General features: G+C 48.9%; 9 protein-coding genes across 9 annotated transcripts; 5 read left to right on the forward strand and 4 right to left on the reverse strand.

The window, feature by feature from the left end:
• Window positions 1-102: 102 nt before the first annotated feature.
• Window positions 103-2889, reverse strand: Bathy01g05840 (predicted protein; the record flags this gene model as incomplete). Its single annotated transcript, XM_007515484.1, has 1 exon — window positions 103-2889. The coding sequence occupies one exon, from the start codon at window positions 2887-2889 to the stop codon at window positions 103-105; it is 2787 nt and encodes a 928-aa protein (XP_007515546.1).
• Window positions 2890-3330: 441 nt separating this feature from the next.
• Window positions 3331-4062, forward strand: Bathy01g05850 (predicted protein; the record flags this gene model as incomplete). Its single annotated transcript, XM_007515425.1, has 1 exon — window positions 3331-4062. One exon carries the CDS (start codon window positions 3331-3333, stop codon window positions 4060-4062), a length of 732 nt encoding a protein of 243 aa, XP_007515487.1.
• Window positions 4063-4247: 185 nt separating this feature from the next.
• Bathy01g05860 (predicted protein) lies at window positions 4248-4793 on the reverse strand (the record flags this gene model as incomplete). The annotated part of the gene is made up of 1 exon (XM_007515432.1): window positions 4248-4793. One exon carries the CDS (start codon window positions 4791-4793, stop codon window positions 4248-4250), a length of 546 nt encoding a protein of 181 aa, XP_007515494.1.
• A 690-nt stretch (window positions 4794-5483) lies between these two features.
• On the reverse strand, window positions 5484-8114 carry Bathy01g05870 (unknown protein; the record flags this gene model as incomplete). The annotated part of the gene is made up of 1 exon (XM_007515742.1): window positions 5484-8114. One exon carries the CDS (start codon window positions 8112-8114, stop codon window positions 5484-5486), a length of 2631 nt encoding a protein of 876 aa, XP_007515804.1.
• Window positions 8115-8387: 273 nt separating this feature from the next.
• Bathy01g05880 lies at window positions 8388-9098 on the forward strand (the record flags this gene model as incomplete). Its single annotated transcript, XM_007515102.1, has 1 exon — window positions 8388-9098. The coding sequence occupies one exon, from the start codon at window positions 8388-8390 to the stop codon at window positions 9096-9098; it is 711 nt and encodes a 236-aa protein (XP_007515164.1).
• A 478-nt stretch (window positions 9099-9576) lies between these two features.
• On the forward strand, window positions 9577-10092 carry Bathy01g05890 (predicted protein; the record flags this gene model as incomplete). The annotated part of the gene is made up of 1 exon (XM_007515474.1): window positions 9577-10092. The coding sequence occupies one exon, from the start codon at window positions 9577-9579 to the stop codon at window positions 10090-10092; it is 516 nt and encodes a 171-aa protein (XP_007515536.1).
• An 81-nt stretch (window positions 10093-10173) lies between these two features.
• Bathy01g05900 (DNA repair and recombination protein RAD54) lies at window positions 10174-13828 on the reverse strand (the record flags this gene model as incomplete). Its single annotated transcript, XM_007515036.1, has 2 exons — window positions 10174-13283; window positions 13531-13828. 2 exons carry the CDS (start codon window positions 13826-13828, stop codon window positions 10174-10176), a joined length of 3408 nt encoding a protein of 1135 aa, XP_007515098.1.
• Window positions 13829-14066: 238 nt separating this feature from the next.
• On the forward strand, window positions 14067-14567 carry Bathy01g05910 (NADH dehydrogenase [ubiquinone] 1 alpha subcomplex subunit 5; the record flags this gene model as incomplete). Its single annotated transcript, XM_007515455.1, has 1 exon — window positions 14067-14567. The coding sequence occupies one exon, from the start codon at window positions 14067-14069 to the stop codon at window positions 14565-14567; it is 501 nt and encodes a 166-aa protein (XP_007515517.1).
• A 369-nt stretch (window positions 14568-14936) lies between these two features.
• Bathy01g05920 (predicted protein) lies at window positions 14937-17393 on the forward strand (the record flags this gene model as incomplete). Its single annotated transcript, XM_007515080.1, has 1 exon — window positions 14937-17393. The coding sequence occupies one exon, from the start codon at window positions 14937-14939 to the stop codon at window positions 17391-17393; it is 2457 nt and encodes an 818-aa protein (XP_007515142.1).
• Between the last annotated feature and the right edge of the window lie 36 nt (window positions 17394-17429).

Consider the following 17429-nt stretch of genomic DNA (forward strand, 5'->3'; position numbering starts at 1 on the left):
ATAGTTTATGCGTGTATGTGTCTCTCTCATCTTCTTTCAGATTAATTAAAACATTGATTTTGAAGTGATTATTATTACTAGTACGTCGTTGCATCTCTTTCTTTAGCTCGCCTCCTCTGGCATTCCCGTCAACGACGTGAACTCTAACGGGGTAAACTTTATACCGTCGCCTTTGTAGAATTTGTTTTGGTATTCCACCCAGTGCAAACGTAAGGCGTGCAAAAACGCGCTCAAACTCTCCATACCTAACAAGACGCCTAACGTCGCGCCTAACCACACGCCAAATCCAATGACGATGGCAACTATGGATCCACTCTCAACTGCTGCCATGAGACATCGATCCCAAAAAACCGCAGAGAGTTGCGCGTGCGCTAAGGAAAGCGCCCAAAGACGCAAATAACTCGCCGTGTTGGAAATTGCGCCTAGGACGAATTCAATCGTGTGGATCATTTGGTGGACTAAAACGTCTCCAAAATCAAACTCTCCATCGCCATGACCGTGGTCGTCGCCGCTACTGTTGTTATTATTACTGCTGTTTCCACCGAGGGATCTTAACTCTTCCGAGCTGTTCAATTGTTGCATGCCGTCGCCGTCGTTTTCGTCCAAACGAACGTACGTGCCGCCTCGGTTTTTTTGTTCGTGTCGTCTTTTTAAAATGATTGGTTTCGGGAACAGCATGACCGGCACCGCGACGAAACAACCAAACAAAATCAACAACTGCAATCCGCCTTGGCCTGGGAACATTTTGTTCTCAGGGCACCCGGCGCTTCCTCCTGGTCCTTCGCCCATGCAATCGACGTTGCCGGGCGCTAAGAACATGTAAATCATTACGTGGTACAAATCCGCGGTACACCCGGGGGTAATCCATTTCAAAACGATCAGGAACGAAAGGTATCCAAATAATCCGCCCAAGAAGACAACTTGAGGGATAAATTCGCAATACACGGACAGCCAATCACCGTCTTTCAATTGATTCAAAAGCGACATGAAAATCCCAACCATCATTTGCGTCACGCCTAACAAGATGGACATTTTCATCTTCAGAGAATTCAAAAACGGAAGTTCTGACCGAGTTCCGTGCCAAACCGGGTCGACACCAAACGGATACGCGGAATCATCTCGCGAGACTAAACCAGTGGTGTATTGTGAATCGCACGTGGTATCTTTCGTCGGATCGATCGGGTCGCATACGTACTTCGAAGCGCCGAATATTTTCATCGGCACAGAAAAGCACTCGTTATACAGAACGCCCGTATACACGGAAAACGCCGCCATTACCAAAATACAATACCGCGCGTGAAATACCATCGAGAAGATTTCGCCCATTGGTTTTTCCGAGATTTGTCTTTCCTTAAGGACCATGTAGATTGCAAACGCGAGCATTATAATACCGTGGCCGAAATCGCCAAACATAACCGCGAACAGAAATGGAAACGTTACGATCGTCATAACCGTCGGGTTCACTTCGCGATATCTCGCAACCCCGTACGCTTCGACGATTTGTTGAAACACGTTCGTCCACTTTGTGGTGCGGTAGTACGTCGGTGGCGTTTGACCTTTGTGCGAGATGGACGCGAAAATCGTTCCGACGGATGCCGACGAGTTTCGATTGGCTATTACCACTGCCTCCGAGACTCTGCTCTTCGCAGAAGTTGGACACCACCCTTCGGCGACTAAACATTTCCTCGTCACGTCGATCGAAAACATGTTCATCGCGTGATACGTCGCCTTCTCTCTTCTCACCAGGGTAAACCAGAACCACAAATCTTTCGCGACTTTACTCAACGTTCGATCTCTGTGTCGTATGCTCGCCTCTAACGTCGACCGTAACTCGACCAATCTCCCCGAACACTCCGCGTTCATTTGCCTCTGTCTCGTGAAGTCTTCCGGAAACGGGTACCTGTTCGCGTTGAACCCTTCGCAAATTTTCACAATCTTATTCCTCGCCCTCTCGCCGGCGAAAAAAACCACGTACACCGTCTTAAACGTCTTCTCCCCCGTCGTCGGCTCTTCCACGTGCCCGTCGATGTTCGCCAACTTCAAAAACACGTTTCCTCTCGTCGCGCGAAACAAAACGCGCTCGAACGCGTGCACTTTCTCCGTGTTGATCGTTCCGGTAATAAATCCCAACCTCGCGCTCGCCGCGACGCCGCCCATGGAAGCGTCGTTCCTCTCAACGTCGTGATCCGGATGATTTTGATCGATAAACGACCCAGTTCGTCGAGTCATTCGCGACGGCGACCCCCCGTTTCCTAATCCTTCGTCATCGATTTCGCTTCGAAACGAACTCGACAACAAACTCTCCTCGTCCTGTCGCGCGTTTTCCCTTCGCATCATCCTCAACGAATCTTCCTCGTCCTGGTGCCTATTCGCGTCCGACCGCGCTTCCTCGAAAAACCCGCCCGCTTTCTCTAAAACCAACTGCAATTCCACCAGCTCTCCGTGCGATCGTCTCAGCTTTTCCGTGTTGGCGGATAACTGAGAGACTTCTTCCGATAACACGTCCAGCGTGTGTTCGAGCTCGTCGATCGAAATGACTCTGTTGTTGTTGTTGTTCTCTCGTCCGTATCCGTCTGTCTCCTCCTCGTTACTGTTAAACCTCCCACCGTAACCACCACCACTACCATCACCAATCTCTTTCCGTATCGTAATCCCCGCTTTATTCATGTGCTCGGTAAAAAACCTTAACTTCCTCAGCATCTCGTCGCACCGTTTCACCTGATTCGCGTACGTTTTCTGAAACGCCGATTTATCTTTATTCAAATCTCGAAACGCGACTAAACCAACCGAACCTAAAGTTTGCACCGTGTCGTGCGCGGCTTCCGCGGGGATGATCAGTTGGACCAGTTCCATCTCCTCCGAGCGGAACAGGTCCATTTCGATCGCCATCTTCTGGTTGTGCGTCTTCTTCTTCTTTCGAAAGAAGAAAGGAGTAAGAGTGTGTTTGTGTCGTCGTTTTGTCTGTCTTTTTGTTCTTTTCCACGAGCTCTCGAGAGAGAAAAAAAATTGTAAGTGGGTTAAAAAATTTAAAAGTTAGGGTTTCATTAAGATTAGGGTTTAGAAAAAAGAGAGAAAGGGAAGCCGAAAAGTTTTCGTCACTCTTTTGGTGGATCTTTGACGACGAAGAGAAGAATATAAGAAGACAAAGAAGAAGAAGAATAAAGAGAGAGAGAGAAAAAGAGTTACTGCTTTTGTTGTCGCGCTCTCATCGCGCGAGGTGTTTTTGAGCGTGAGAGAAGAAAGAGAGAGAGTTTGAGAGAGTTTTTTCTCTAACTAATAAGCGATCTCATCCAATAACGGCAAAGAAGAGTAGACAAATAGAAGACAAAGATGGAGACGTACGACGCGGTCGGGGAGAACAATTTCAACCCGTCGAGTTATCACGGGAACCACACGAAACAACACGCGACGTGGTCGCCGTACGATAACAACGGAGGCACGGTTATGGCTGTTGCCGGGGAGGATTACGTGATTTGCGCAGCCGATACGAGGATGAGCACGGGGTATTCGATCATGACGAGGCAGTATACGAAAGTGGACGAAATGTCCCCGAAAACGTTGATGGCGTCGGCTGGGTTTATGGCAGACGCGGCGACGTTGAAGAAGTTGTTGAAAGGGAGGTGCGATCAGTATCAGTTTGCGAATAACAAACCCATCGGGTGCGTGGCGTTTGCGCAGATGCTTTCGAATACGCTGTACATGCGAAGGTTTTTTCCGTATTACGCGTTCAACATCGTGGCTGGTTTAGATGCGGAAGGTAAAGGGGCGGTGTTTACGTACGATGCGGTCGGGAGTTACGAGAGGACGAATTATTCCTGTCAAGGGAGTGGGCAGCAGTTGATTATGCCGGTGTTGGATAATCAGTTGAAAACGGTCAGTCCGTTGGTGTTGCCGGCGGTGAGTAGCGCGACGCCGTTGAGCGAAGAAGAGGCGATTGATTTGATTAAAGATTGTTTTGCCACGGCTGGAGAGAGAGACATTTATACCGGAGACGCGGTGGAGTTGTTTGTGATGAATAAAGATGGGATTAGAAAGGAGACGATGCCGTTGAAGACGGATTAAACAAATAGTTATGATATAGTAGTTATGGTTTTGTTTTCTAAGTATAAGTAAATTTTCCTCTTTGGAACTAATTCTCTCTCTTTCTATGATATACTCTCGATATATATACCTTTGTGTATTTCACCGAACTACCATTTTTGGTCACCGAACTTTATGTATATGTACCAACTTGGTCCAACTTGGGTTTAGAAGATGGTCGCGGTCAACAAAAAGACAGCCATGCCGACCATGGCGGCTCTGCCGTTAACCATTTCGGCAGTTGGCGTGAACTTCTCGTCCAACTTGGCCCCCTTGTACACGCCCATGACGCCGTCCTTCAACGCGGACGGGAAGTACCCTTGCGGTTCGACGACCGGGACGATGGAGGCACCGGCAATGCCGGCAACCGTCAACGCGACCAAGATCGGGTGCGTGGAGATGCCCGTCAACACGTCCGCGTTGAAAGTGTTCAACAGCGCCAACACGAAGCCAATTTGCGCGCATCGACCGTTGATCAATTCCGCGGTCGGCGTCCACCCGGACTGTCTGAACAAAGTTTCGCCGTACTTTTCGACGAACAAAGCTTCGCCCAAGGACGTTTCCGTGGAGCCCAAAATTTCAAACGCTTTCGTCAACTCCGGGATGTCCATATCTTTGACAAAGCCTGGGATCGGGGATCCTCCGTCCGCCATGTCCATGATGTCTTCGAGCTCGCCCAAACCGAGTTCGCCGCCGGACATCTCTTGGTTCATTTGTTCCGCTCTCGTCTGTTTTGGTGATATAATAATAATAATAATAATAATAATAATAATAATAATAACAACATGCGTTCAAAAGAGAGAGAGAAAGAAAATGCTGTCAGTAAAAGCCGAGAGAGAGCTAAAGAGAGAGAGCTAAAGAGACTTCCCGCGCGAGACAGAGAGAAACCATCTCGCGTGCACAGTATTTCTCTCTAATCAAAACGAGAATGAAATGATGACGTCTCGGGAATCTGTCGTGCCGTCACACGGGAAACAAAAATGCAAAAAGAATTATAAAACGCACAACAAAAGTCGCCGACCTCTTCGAGGTGGTCTTCGTCGTCGGTCTCAAAGCGACGATGGACGCGGTAAACGTCGTGTGCGCGGTAGTAGCGGAGAACATGATTATTTTTTGTGGTAAAGGTGTAGGTGTAAAGTGTGCGTCTGAATGAGGAGAAAAAAGATTAGTGCGAGTGACTGCTTTTTGGTACAAAGGCAGATCGATTTTAGCCACTAATTTTTTCTCCTGTTTGTGCTCACATTTAATACAGTTTTTTCCTCCACAGCATGTTCTTTTACGTGCAAAAGAGTATGATACTGATAATAATAATGAATAAATATATGTATAATATAAAATTGTTGGCGGTTTTCTTCATCTTGTTCTCGCTCTTGTAGGATAATACGACTTCTTTTACTTTATATTTAGGCGGCGGTGCTCCCTCGACTGGCTCTCGCGCTCGCTCTCGCGCTCGATCTCGCCTGCGCTTTTTTCGTCTTCAACAGATCCTCTTTTCTCGCCATTTCTTCTTTGATTCGATTTTTCAACTCTAACATCATTTGCTGTCGTTGTTGTTCCTTCTCCTCGGCCGTTTGCTCTATGTGTTTAGATTCTTTTTGGATGACTTCGTTGATTTGGTCGTTTTTCATGCCGTTTCGTCGCATGGATCGAGCCCACATGCGCTTTCGGGCGACGGTGCAATCGTCCACGCCCGGGGTCGGGACGCCTGGTTCGCAGTTTTTGCAGCAGTTGTCCACGCCTGGGATGTCAATGCCTGGGAGGCACTTCGGGTCCGGGTTACAGCCTTTCCATGGATTTTGTTTCTTCGTTTCGACTTCGCTGGTGCCCAACTCTGTTTGTTGGACTTTTTGCTTCACCAAGCACGTGTCCGCACAGCACGTATCGACACCTGGGACGGTACCACCTGGGATGCACTCAGGCGTCGTGTCGCAGGCCGCGTTGTCGGGGCAACACGTGTTCTTCCCCAGGTCCGGAACGCCCGGTTGGCAGGACGGGTTCGCGTCGCAGTTACCCGGCGTGCCGTCGTAATCCGGCGGGGGCGGCGGTTTGCAGCACGTGTCGATGCCCGGGAACTCAGAGCCAACTTGGCATTCCGGGTTCCCATCGCAAACGTGGCAACAGTTGTTTACTCCTGGTTCTAAGCCACCGGCGGTGCAAGTCGGGGACGGGTCGCATTCGCCTTGTTTACAGCACGAGTCCACTCCCGCGGTCGGGACGCCCGCCACGCACGTAGGCGTGGCGTCGCACGCCTTCATGAAGAGCGGTTTTCCCGTCGCCGGATCGACTGGATTTTGATTAACTAACGGTAAACCAGTCGCAGCGTCGACGAGCGGCGAGCCTGGAATCATTCGCGAGGCGGTACCGGTGCAGCACCCAACGCCCGGGATCGGGACGCCGGCGACGCAGCCCGGGTTCGGGTTGCACGCTTGGCCGGTAACCGGATCAATTTGGTTCAACATTTGCGGTTGCGCATTTTCAGCGGTGATAACGGCCGATGCGAACGGGTTGACGCCCGGGGCGAACGCCGCCGGCAATGTGGATGGATCCACAGCTTGCGGGACGCCAATGTATTGGCCCGGAATTTGTTGTTGTTGCTGATAGAATTGCGTTTGTTGCTCTTGGGAACCAACCATCGCTTGCGCAGACTCGCAGCAACCAATGCCTGGAATCGGGACACCGGCGACGCAATTCGCGTCCGTGTTACACGGGACGCCCGTCACCGGGTCAATTTGTTGTCTACTTTGCGCGTCGGCAATGATCAACGCCTTTTCGGCTTCGTTGCAGCAGCCGATGCCCGGAATCGGAACGCCGGCGACGCAATCTTCGGCGACGTTACACTCCGGTAAACCGTTCTCGCCAACAGGGTTGATTTCCGCCCCTGGTTGCGCGATACTACCAGTCGCCGCAGCGGCGACGGTGGCGTACGCCCCCGGCGCGGCTTGTAATTGTTGCTGGTACGCGGCGTACGGATCTTGCGCTTGTTGTTGTTGTACTGGTTGTTGTTGTTGATAGACTTGTTGCGGTTGTTGTTGATACGGAAGCGCCGCGGCGGGTTGCGTGGTCACCGCACCAGCGATCGGATACTGGTACGGGTTCACCGGCACTTGTTGTTGCGTCTGCGTCGGCGCCACATCCTCCGGCGTCAACATCGCGGTTTCGCAACACCCGATGCCCGGATACGGCACGCCCGCGACGCACCCAATGATCGGGTTGCATTGCACGCCACTCTCCATATCCACCGGCCAACTCGCCGGCGGTTTCGATAAATCCGTGTTCAAACTTTGCGACAACGAGGCGCCTCCATCCGCCGGCGTGGCAAACGGCTGCCCCGTTTGCGGATCGATGGCCACCGCCGACGCGACGATCCCGGACGCGCCAACCTGCGCCGCGATGTTCGCTTGTTGCTGCACTGCCAACGCGTTCGTGTTCACCCACTGCGGGTTGGCCGTTTCCATCACGTTTGTCGTGGGGACTTCTTCTACAACCGCCTCGGCAACCGGTTGTTGTTGTTGTTCCGCGGCTTGAATTTCCTCGTAATCTGGTTGTTGTTTTACTTCTTCTTCTTCTTTTGTCGCTTCTTCTTCAACCGCCGGCGCCTCTTCCTGCGCGACTCGTTGGACTTCTTCGAAAGGGTCCGGCCACGCGTGGACGTCCATGGCGCCGAGTAATCCCACCTTCTCCATCGAAGAATTTTTCTTTCTTAAACCCAAAGGAGCGGAAGATGCTTTTTTCCCGAGCTCGCTGAACGAATGGGGCAACAAGGTATCTTTCGCTCCGCCTAACGTCGCGAACGAGGAACTACCACCACCGCGAGAAGACTTGACGGCGGTTAACGCGCCGACGGAGACGAACGCTAAAGCGCCCAAAGCGAGCGTCTTTCGGTTCAGTAACACGTTCGCGATGCGCGAAGATGATGTTTTCTTCGTCTTTTGGACGTCGTCGTCCCGATTGGATTCGAACAACAACGCTTCTCGTTCGTTGTGTTTGTTCGTGTTCGTATGAGCTGTTCCGTAAGAGGAAGAGGAAGAGGACATCGTGTTCATTATTCCTCTCTGTCTCTCTGTCTCTCTCGTATCTTCTCTTTCTGAAGAAACGAGAGCGTGAGAATCTTTCGCGACTTCTCGCCTCGCGTGCTTCGACGAAATGCCCGCGGCTTGCGTTTTCTCATGTTTAGGGTTTGTGAGTGATGATGTAAACCCTAAACAATACTTTTCTCTGAGACGCTCTGATCACATCACACATGCGATAATACGTTATTCTTCAACCTCGCACGACTCTCTTTTAAAGTCTCGCGCACTGATAATACCATGGGACGAAGAAAGAATCCACATCCTAAACGCGCGGTGAACGCGAGGACGGTTTTGAAGGTGGCGAGAGATAAAGAAGAAGAAGTGGAAGAAGAAGAACCGGTGTTGTGTTCGAGGATTCCTGACGAGGAGGATGATCTCGAGGCGAATCAAAATCAGATACGAAAAGAAGAAGAAGAAGAAGAGGGAGAAGACGACGACGTAGAGCAATTGCGGAGGATTATGTGCGTGCCGTGTGACGATGTCGTGGAGCAAAATCAGACGCGGAAAGACGCTAAAGGAGTGAAGAGAAAGAGAGGGCACGAGTGCGATGTTTGCGAGAAGGTGTTTACTCGATCTGATAATTTGAAAGCCCACATGCGTATTCACACGAACGAGAAACCGTACGAGTGTGATGTGTGCGAGAAGCGTTTCAGTGATTCTAGTGCTTTGAAAAACCACACGCGTATTCACACGAACGAGAGACCATACGAATGTGATGTGTGCGATAAAGCTTTTCGTCAATATGGTCATTTGCAAAAACACACGCGTATTCACACAAACGAGAAACCGTACGAATGTGATGTTTGCGAGAAGCGTTTCACTCAATCTAGTAATTTGAAAAGCCACAAGCGTATTCACACGAAAGAGAAACCGTATGAATGCCACGTGTGCGAGAAGAGGTATCGTTACGCTAAGAGTTTAAAATACCACATGCGCACTCAACATTAGCTCTCTCTCATAGTCCTGTTGTACATACATTCACATCACATACTCAACGAATACTCAAAAGAACACTTTCTTCGCCGCCGTTTGGTGCGAAAGAGACTCTCTTCTTTTTCTTTTTTGGAACAACAACAGTCAGACAGTCAGACAAGTAACCGCTTTGGAAATTTTTTCTTTCGTCTTCACTTCAATTGTATATGTAATAGAAAAAATGCTCTCGACGACGACGAACAGAACAACTTTCGTGGTGGATTCTTCTTCCTCTCTCCAAAAGGATTTAAGGAGGAGATGTCGTTTCCTTCTCCCCCAAACGCGCTTGGAACGAATCGGAAGAGGAAGAGAAAGAGAAAGACAACAAACCTTTAAGATGAATTCAAAGAATTCATCATCGACGGCGGCGTGTTGTTGTTCTCTCTCTTCTCCTTCTTCTTCGTCTCGATCAATGTTCGCGACGACGAGGACGACGACGACGCTCAACAAAAGAATGGTGGTGGTTCAGACGAAAGCTGGCGGCGGCGGCACGTCCTTAGTTCCAGTCTCGGACCGAGTGGTGGCGTTTCTCCCGTACTTGCTCCCGTTGATATCCGGCCTAAGATACTCGCGATACTTCTTCGCGGCGTTTCCGGCGGCGATAATTATGTTGCAACCGCTCTTACCTATCGTGAAAATTGTAGCCACGTTACCGCTGGGGAATTTGATTCCGTTTTTTGCCGCGTATTTAGGCGTGGCGAGGAACCAAAACTTGAGCAGGTTTTGTCGCTTTAACGGAATGCAGGCGATACTGTTGGACATTGTGTTGATATTTCCGGGGTTGTTGGAATCTTTGTTTTCGAGGGAGATTTTAGGCATAACTATTCCGTATTTCTTGTCGAAGTGGATGTATAACGTTATTTGGGTAGGGTTGGTCGTGGCGTTCGCGTTGTGTGCGGTCGGGTGCGCGACGGGGAGGTACGTGAATTTGCCAGTCGTGAGCGAAGCGGCGGAAGCTCAGATGCGATAAAGAGAGAGAGAGAGAGAAAGAGTGAGCGAGTGAGAGTGTTTTGTTCTTTTTAATATATATATAACAACGTTCCAGTGTATATTAATCGTCGTCTTCAGAGTCGGGAACTTGATCATCGTCATCTTCTTCAGATTCAGATTCTTCTCGATATTCTTCTTCCTCCTCCTCCTCCTCTGAGTCGTCCAAGACGATAATCATATCATCCGATAACACTTTCCTTTTTTTCGCCGGTTCCGCGGTGAGAGCGAGTTCTTCTTCTTCATCGTCATCATCTTTATCTTTATCTTTATCTTCTTCTTCATCTTCTTTCTCTCCGTCTTCGTTGCAATCCTTGCAGAACCAACCCGTTGGATGACTCCTTTTCGTTGGCTTTTTACTCATCGGCGGATCGTTGCAAAACCAATGAAATTTTCTCTCGCAACCAGCGCACGGGACCATTTCTTTCTTGTCGGATTTCTTGTTACAGTTGACGCAAGTATTTGGATCATCCTTTGACTTGCGGATATTCTTCCTCGTCATCGTTTTTTTCTCGTTCGTCTTCTCGTTCTTTAGAGGAGGGGCGAGTTCCTCTTCTTCTTTGTCGTGTTGTTCCTCGTGTGCATCATAGCTCTTTTCCTCCTCTTCGCCCTCCTCTTCGTCGTCTTCGTCGTCGTCACTAATCGCTGCTTTGTGGCGCTTGGCCGATGACGACGTTTGCCTTCCGCAACCGCTGGAGGGAGTCGGCGTATTTTTCTTCTTCTCGGTGGCAGTCAAAGTTTTTGTAATCGCAATGCGTGTTTCCATTTCGTTCGAGCTCACGTCTTTCAACGCTTTCGCCTTCTTTTTCGTGACAGTTACTGTTTCTTCTTCTTCGTTTACTTCTTCTCTTTCTTCTTTCTCGTCGTCTGTAAGAGACGATGATGACGATAGCGATGATGAACCGTCGCTGTCGCTATCGCTGTCGCTATCGTCTTCCTCCTCTTCCTCTCTGTCTTTATTTGCAACGACAGGATTCTCTTTCCTCTTCTTCTCCGCCAACGCTAACGCTCTTTCTTGCATCTCTGCAATCCTCGCGCCGTCGACTTCGAGCGAGAAAACAAACGTCACGTCTTCGCCGGCAGCTTTGCGTAACTGCGCGTCGGGGACGTGCGACATGCGATAATGGTGCGCCCAAGTGTTCAGTTTCGCTTCGTCGAAGTCCTCCAATTGCTTTTCTTCCGGTAAAGGGTCGTTCACACCACCACCAATCGCGTTATCCTCGCTCGAAATGCTGCTGTGATTCATCATCGTCGTCGTCGTATTTTCTTCAATCTTGCGATGAACGTCGGGACATCGCGTACAATCGCACGTTCTGTGCGTATCGCTCGGACACTCCACGTCCAAAGAAAACAACTGCTGCAAATCCTCCGTCGTCATCGACATTTGCTCTAAACCTGATCCTCGCCCATCGACAACGCTCGTTAGCGCTTGCTTCGCCAATTGTCTTTGGAACACCTTCTCCTCGATCGTCCCCGAGGAAAGAAATCGGTACTCGTAGCACTTTTTCTTTTGACCGTCTCGCCAACATCTCGCCGCGGCTTGCTTATCGTTCGCCGGGTTCCAGTCCGGGTCAAATAACACCAAACGGTTCCCACCGACTAAGTTAATACCACACCCACCAGCTTTGGAAGAGAGCAAAAAGATAAACTCGTTGTTCGTCAAATCGTTGAACGCGTTGACGAGTTTCTGTCTTTTGTTAATACTCGTTCCTCCGTCCAAGCGCAAGGACGGGTAGTTGTTTTGACGGCACAAAATTTCCACCAAATCTAGCGTTTGCGTGTAGTTGGAGATAATCACGATCCGATCGCTCGTTTCCGTGCGTAACTGGTGCAATAATCGAGCTAAAACGGCGAATTTTCCGCCGTGCCATTCCCACCCTTCGCACATCTGCCCGCCCGCTCGACCGCCTCTTCCCGAGCCGCCGCCGTCGTACAAACCGTGGAAATACGGCGTCAAATTATCGTCGATCGCGTTCCCACCATCGGTTTTCCCGGCGTACTTCTTTTCCCGAATGGCATCAAAAATCAATTTCGGGTGATTGCACAGCTTTTTCAAAGCCGTGATGCACGCCAAAACGTCCATCTGTTTCCCGGTTTTCTGCGCGATTCTCGCCTTCTCGGACAATAAGTGTTCGTAAATCGATCTTTGCAGAGGCGTCGTCTTACAACACACGATTTCAATCACTTTCGGGGGTAAGTGCTTGGATAAAATTGTGTTCGTTCTTCTCAAGATGAACTTGTTCACGATAACGCTCAACATTTCGTTTCGTTCGTTCGCTTTTGCCAACTCGGCGTCCGTGGCGTATGGTTCTCTCCCGGCTAAAATTGGTCGCTCGTATTTCTTCGCGAACTCCTTCGTCGTGCCTAAAATCCCAGGGTTACAAAACGACACCATGCTATAAAACTCGTCCAAGTGGTTTTGCATCGGCGTTCCGGAAAGCATGATGCGTCGTTTACACGCCATCTTGGCCAAAGCTTGGTTCGTCAACGTCTCGCCGTTTTTCAATCTGTGCGCCTCGTCGCAAATGACCAACTGACACGAACTTTCCGTGGTAAATCGTTCGTGATATATTCGAAACGTTTCGTAGGAAACAATTAAGACTTGCGATCTGGACTGTGGCGCTAAGAACATCTTCACCGCGCTTTCCGCGTCCGCTCTCGAGTCTCCGCAAATCGGCGTCGTCTTCACTTTCCCTTTCAACCATTTTATGCACTCCGCGTCCCAGTTCGCCACCAACGACGTCGGACAGACAATGACCACTTTTTTCACCGTCGGTTTTTGATCTTCCTCGATGCTCGTGTTCAACAAAGTCCACATCAAAGCAATCGCTTGCAGCGTCTTCCCTAAGCCCATATCGTCGGCTAAGATACAACCGGCGCCTTCAAACCCGCGCAAACCCATCACGCACTCGTACAAAAACGATACCCCTTCCCGTTGATGCGGTCGCAACCACCTGGTCAACATGTTATCCACTTTCACCGCAGGTAACGAACTCTTCGCCTCTTCTCTTTCCTTATCCTCGTCTTGCCACAACACCAACTCTTCGACGCCTTCTGGGAGCACGATATCTTCCGCATCCGCGTCGGACGGGATAATTCTCGGCAACTCGACTTTGAGCTTCGATCCGAACGGGATGAATATTTTCCGAGCGAGAATCGCTCTTTGTAACCCAGCTGTATGACAGAAAAAGAAAACGTTTTCGAAATAGAATCGTCAGAACTGAAATGTAATGTAAACGCAATAACGACGAACAGAGAAGAAACAGAGAGAGAAAGAGATGATGTGCTTTTTTTTCAAAAGTGGGCACCCAAAAGACTGAAAACGACGGACGAAAAAGAATCGTTCAAAAATCCAAAATCGACTCCCCTCCTCCGAACGCGCGAAAGAGAAAGCATACAAACAAACACACTAAAAACGTACCCGTTTGCAACGCCCCACCGGGAACGAGCGGCGCAAAGTGTCTCTTCAAAATAACCTCGTCTGGTTCCGGAGGTTTTAAATTGCTCAGAACCGACGCGTATCGAATTTTCGAGAGCGGAAGGCCATCTCGCAACGCTTTCACGTTTTGTTCCCGGATGAAATTTTCACCATCATCATCATCCTGGGAATGACGGTACTCCGAATCCGAATCTTCTTCTTCTTCCTCCTCTTCCTCCGATTCTTCTTCTCGCTGGTCTTCTTCCTCGTCTTCTTCCTCCTCCTCGCTGCTGCTCGACATTTTATTCGTGCTCTTATTCTTACGAGTCGTTTTAGTAGTAGTACAAAGCGCTCTCACAGTGTGTGTGTTTCGTAAGAAAAAGTGAGCAAAAAGTTTTTGGTTTTTTGAAATTTTTTCGAAAGAAATTTTTTTTTTTTCATCAATCGATTTGTTCCTGTTCCTTCATTTTTCATCCTCAAAAACACAACCACATCATCATCATCATCATCATCTTTCTGAGAATAGAACACACAAAAAAATGATGCGCTCTTCTTCTCGGTCGTTGAAAAGAGCGCTCTCCTCTCACTTCGCGACGACGACGACGATATCGACAAAAGCGACTTTATTTCGTTTTTTGAGGACGAGCGCGTGCGTACCTTTTACGAATACAAATCGTGCGAATGAATCCCTTAAAAAAACCACCGGTTTAGTCGGTTTACCGGTGATGAACGACCCGATAAACACGTACGCGAATTTATGCGACCAAGTCCTGGAAAAGATCCAGTTCGTGCCGGAGAACGCGGCGTACAGAACAGTCGTGGAAGAAATGTACAAGCACCGAAAGAAAGTGACGTTAAGTGGGAAAACGGTGAGCGAAATTGAAGAGACGATCGCGGCTGGGCAAATCGAAGAGTTAGCGGTGCAAGCGAGAGACGAGTTGGAGCTGATTCCAAAGATGCGAGAGTGGAAACCGTGGGAGTTTTCGCACGAGATTGAGATTGAAAAAGCGGAGAATCCAACCGGGATCGCGAAGAATTAATTAATGTTGACGTCCGAAAAGTTGTTTTGGGACGGCGTCGGCGGACCCCGCTTTTGACGATTGCGTATATAATCGGGTTCGCAATATCATCGTCAGATTGAGACTCGGATTTTAAATGACTAACAATAAATACACACATCATCCGTAGCATTTTGTAACAACAGAGAAGAGAGAGAGAGAGTATTTAGAACAACGTACTAAAATATATCATCCCCGTCGTCTTTTGCGCCTTTGATGTATTAGCGTTTCATCAAGTAAAGAGAGAGAGAGAAAAAGTCAAAAAATACGACCCCGGAAGGCAAAGAAAAAGTTTGACTGAAAACAGCCACACTGTTGTTACACGAATAGCATCTCTTTCGCTTTACAGCGATGACAGACGATGCGAATACTATTATTACTCCTCCTCCTCCTCCTGTTGCGGACGAAGAGAGAGAGTCTTCTTCTTCTTCTTCTTCTTTCGCTGGGAGGAGTGACGATTCAGACGACGACCGAGACGAAGAAGAAGAAGAAAAAGACGAGAAGAAAAAGAGCAAAAGAATAGCGGTGTATCTTCGATTGAAGCCATCTCACGATCATCTCTCGAAACGAGTGCGCGTGGAAGAACGCGAAGGAGAGGACGACGAAAAGAAAAAGATGGTATCGTTCGACTGCGAGGAGGACGAACAGGAGGACGAGGAGAAGGAGAGTGCTTCTGCTGCTGCTGCGAGTAAAAAATACGCGAAGAGAGGAAGTCAGATGTTTACCTTCTTCGATGAAATCTTGGACGAAAACGCGTCGCAGGAAGATACTTTCGATGTGTGCGCGAGAAACGTCGTTTTGAACTGTTTAGATGGCGTCAACGGAACGATATTCGCGTACGGGCAAACCGGGTCCGGGAAGACGCATACGATCACCGGCGGGAACGACGGCGCGTTTGAGAATCGAGGAATAATTCCGAGGAGTTTAGAAACGGTATTTCGAGAGATGGAGAAGAGAAAGAGAAAGGAAGAGGAGAAAAACGGGAACAAAGTGGTCACGTTTGACGCGACGTGCGAGTACGTGGAGGTGTATAACGAGCAAGCGTACGATTTGTTAGGGAGGCATGATTTGAACATGTCGTCTATGTTTTTGCGGGGAGGCGTCGAGGAATGTTCACGCGATGGTAATAATAATGATGATGATGATGTCAATGCTAAAGATGATGATATGAATGAAGCAGAAATGTTTCAAGTGTCGAGGGAAATTGGCAACAATCGCATCGATCTAGAACCATCGTCATCGAGAAACCAGCAACAACAACAACATCAACTTCATTTACCTCGAGTTTATCTTCAAGAAGACGAAAAGAAAACGTTCCATTTGAAAGGCATATCCACGCATAGAATTTGCAGCGAAGAAGAAGCGATGGATTTACTCTTTGCCGGCGATGCGAATCGCGCAGTTGCTGAAACGCCGCTAAACTTAGCATCGAGTCGTTCCCATTGCGTGTTCACAATCACGATCGAGAAACGAACGTCCGGCGACGATACTCTACAAAGAGCAAAGTTGAACATTGTCGATCTCGCTGGTTCCGAACGAGTCTCAAAAACAAAAATAGACGGTTCCGTGCTCACAGAAGCTAAGCATATTAACTTATCCTTGCACTATCTCGAACGAGTCATCGTCGCTTTGCAAGAGCAACAACTACTTCGACGAAGAAAAAACGACGCCAACGCTACGTATCACGTGCCGTATCGGAATTCAATAGTAACATGCATGCTTCGAGATTCGCTCGGAGGTAACTGTAACACCGTCATGATTGCGACGTGTTCGCACGACGAAGCGCAATTAACTGAAAACGTGGCGACGTGCAGATTTGCGCAACGCGTATCGTGCGTCACGAACGAGTATCACGTAAACCAAGAAATCGTCCCTGAGTTGGTGATTAAACGTTTACGAGCAGAGAACGCCCGTCTAATAGAAGAACTGAACGCGCTGAAAGAAGCGTACGCAATCTTAGAGAGGAAGGTTTTAGTTACATGCGGTGATGATGATGATGATGATGATGATGATGGTAAAAGTGCAAGTTTGAAACCTTCTCAAGTTACTGCTCTCTCTATTGAACGGAAAGAAGAAAAAGAAGAAGAAGAAGAAGAAGAAGAAGAAGAAGAAGAAGAAGAAGAAGAAGAAGGAGGTGATGATGATGATGATAATACTGCTGAAACAAGCGACGACGACGACGACGACAACGACAACGGCGCTGGTGAGCATGATGCCGACATGAACGACGCGCGCGAACAGATCCAAGCAGCAGAAAATCCAAATCCCGCGAATCCTCTTCTCGACGACGACGCAGAAAACTTCGACCTCGACTACCATCGCTCCCTTCTCCTCGACAAAAAGCTCGCTTTCTCCGCGTTCCTATCCTCTTCTTCCTCGCACGTCCTCTCTCTTTCCCAAGCGATAACCGCCAACGAGCAAAAAAAATCCTCCACCCTCGCCGTCGCCGCTCTCGTCCGCGATCGCGTCCTCCAACTCAAACTCGACTTCGCCAACCTCCGTCAATCCATCCAATCCACTCGAATACAAAAAGAAGCGTCGCGCTTAAATCCATCCTCCCAATTCTCCTTCTCCGAACGCGCGATCCACGAGCGTAAACTCCTCGAACAAATCAAAACAAAAAAAACCGAACACTCAAACGCGGTGAAAGAACTTCGCGAACTCAAAGGCGTCGTCGCCGTCGTCTCCAAGTTGATCGAGAAAAGTCGCTTTGGATTGAGAGATTCGTTTGAAACGTGGTTTCGAGATTTAGAGAAAAAGTGTGCAAACGTCGCCAGGAGAAGAGCCGAGGAGATTTTGCGAGGATAATGCGAGAACATGAAGATGAAGAGCGTCCGTGTATTT

This window comes from Bathycoccus prasinos, assembly GCF_002220235.1.
Source record: "Bathycoccus prasinos genomic : Chromosome_1".
Taxonomy (NCBI): domain Eukaryota; kingdom Viridiplantae; phylum Chlorophyta; class Mamiellophyceae; order Mamiellales; family Bathycoccaceae; genus Bathycoccus; species Bathycoccus prasinos.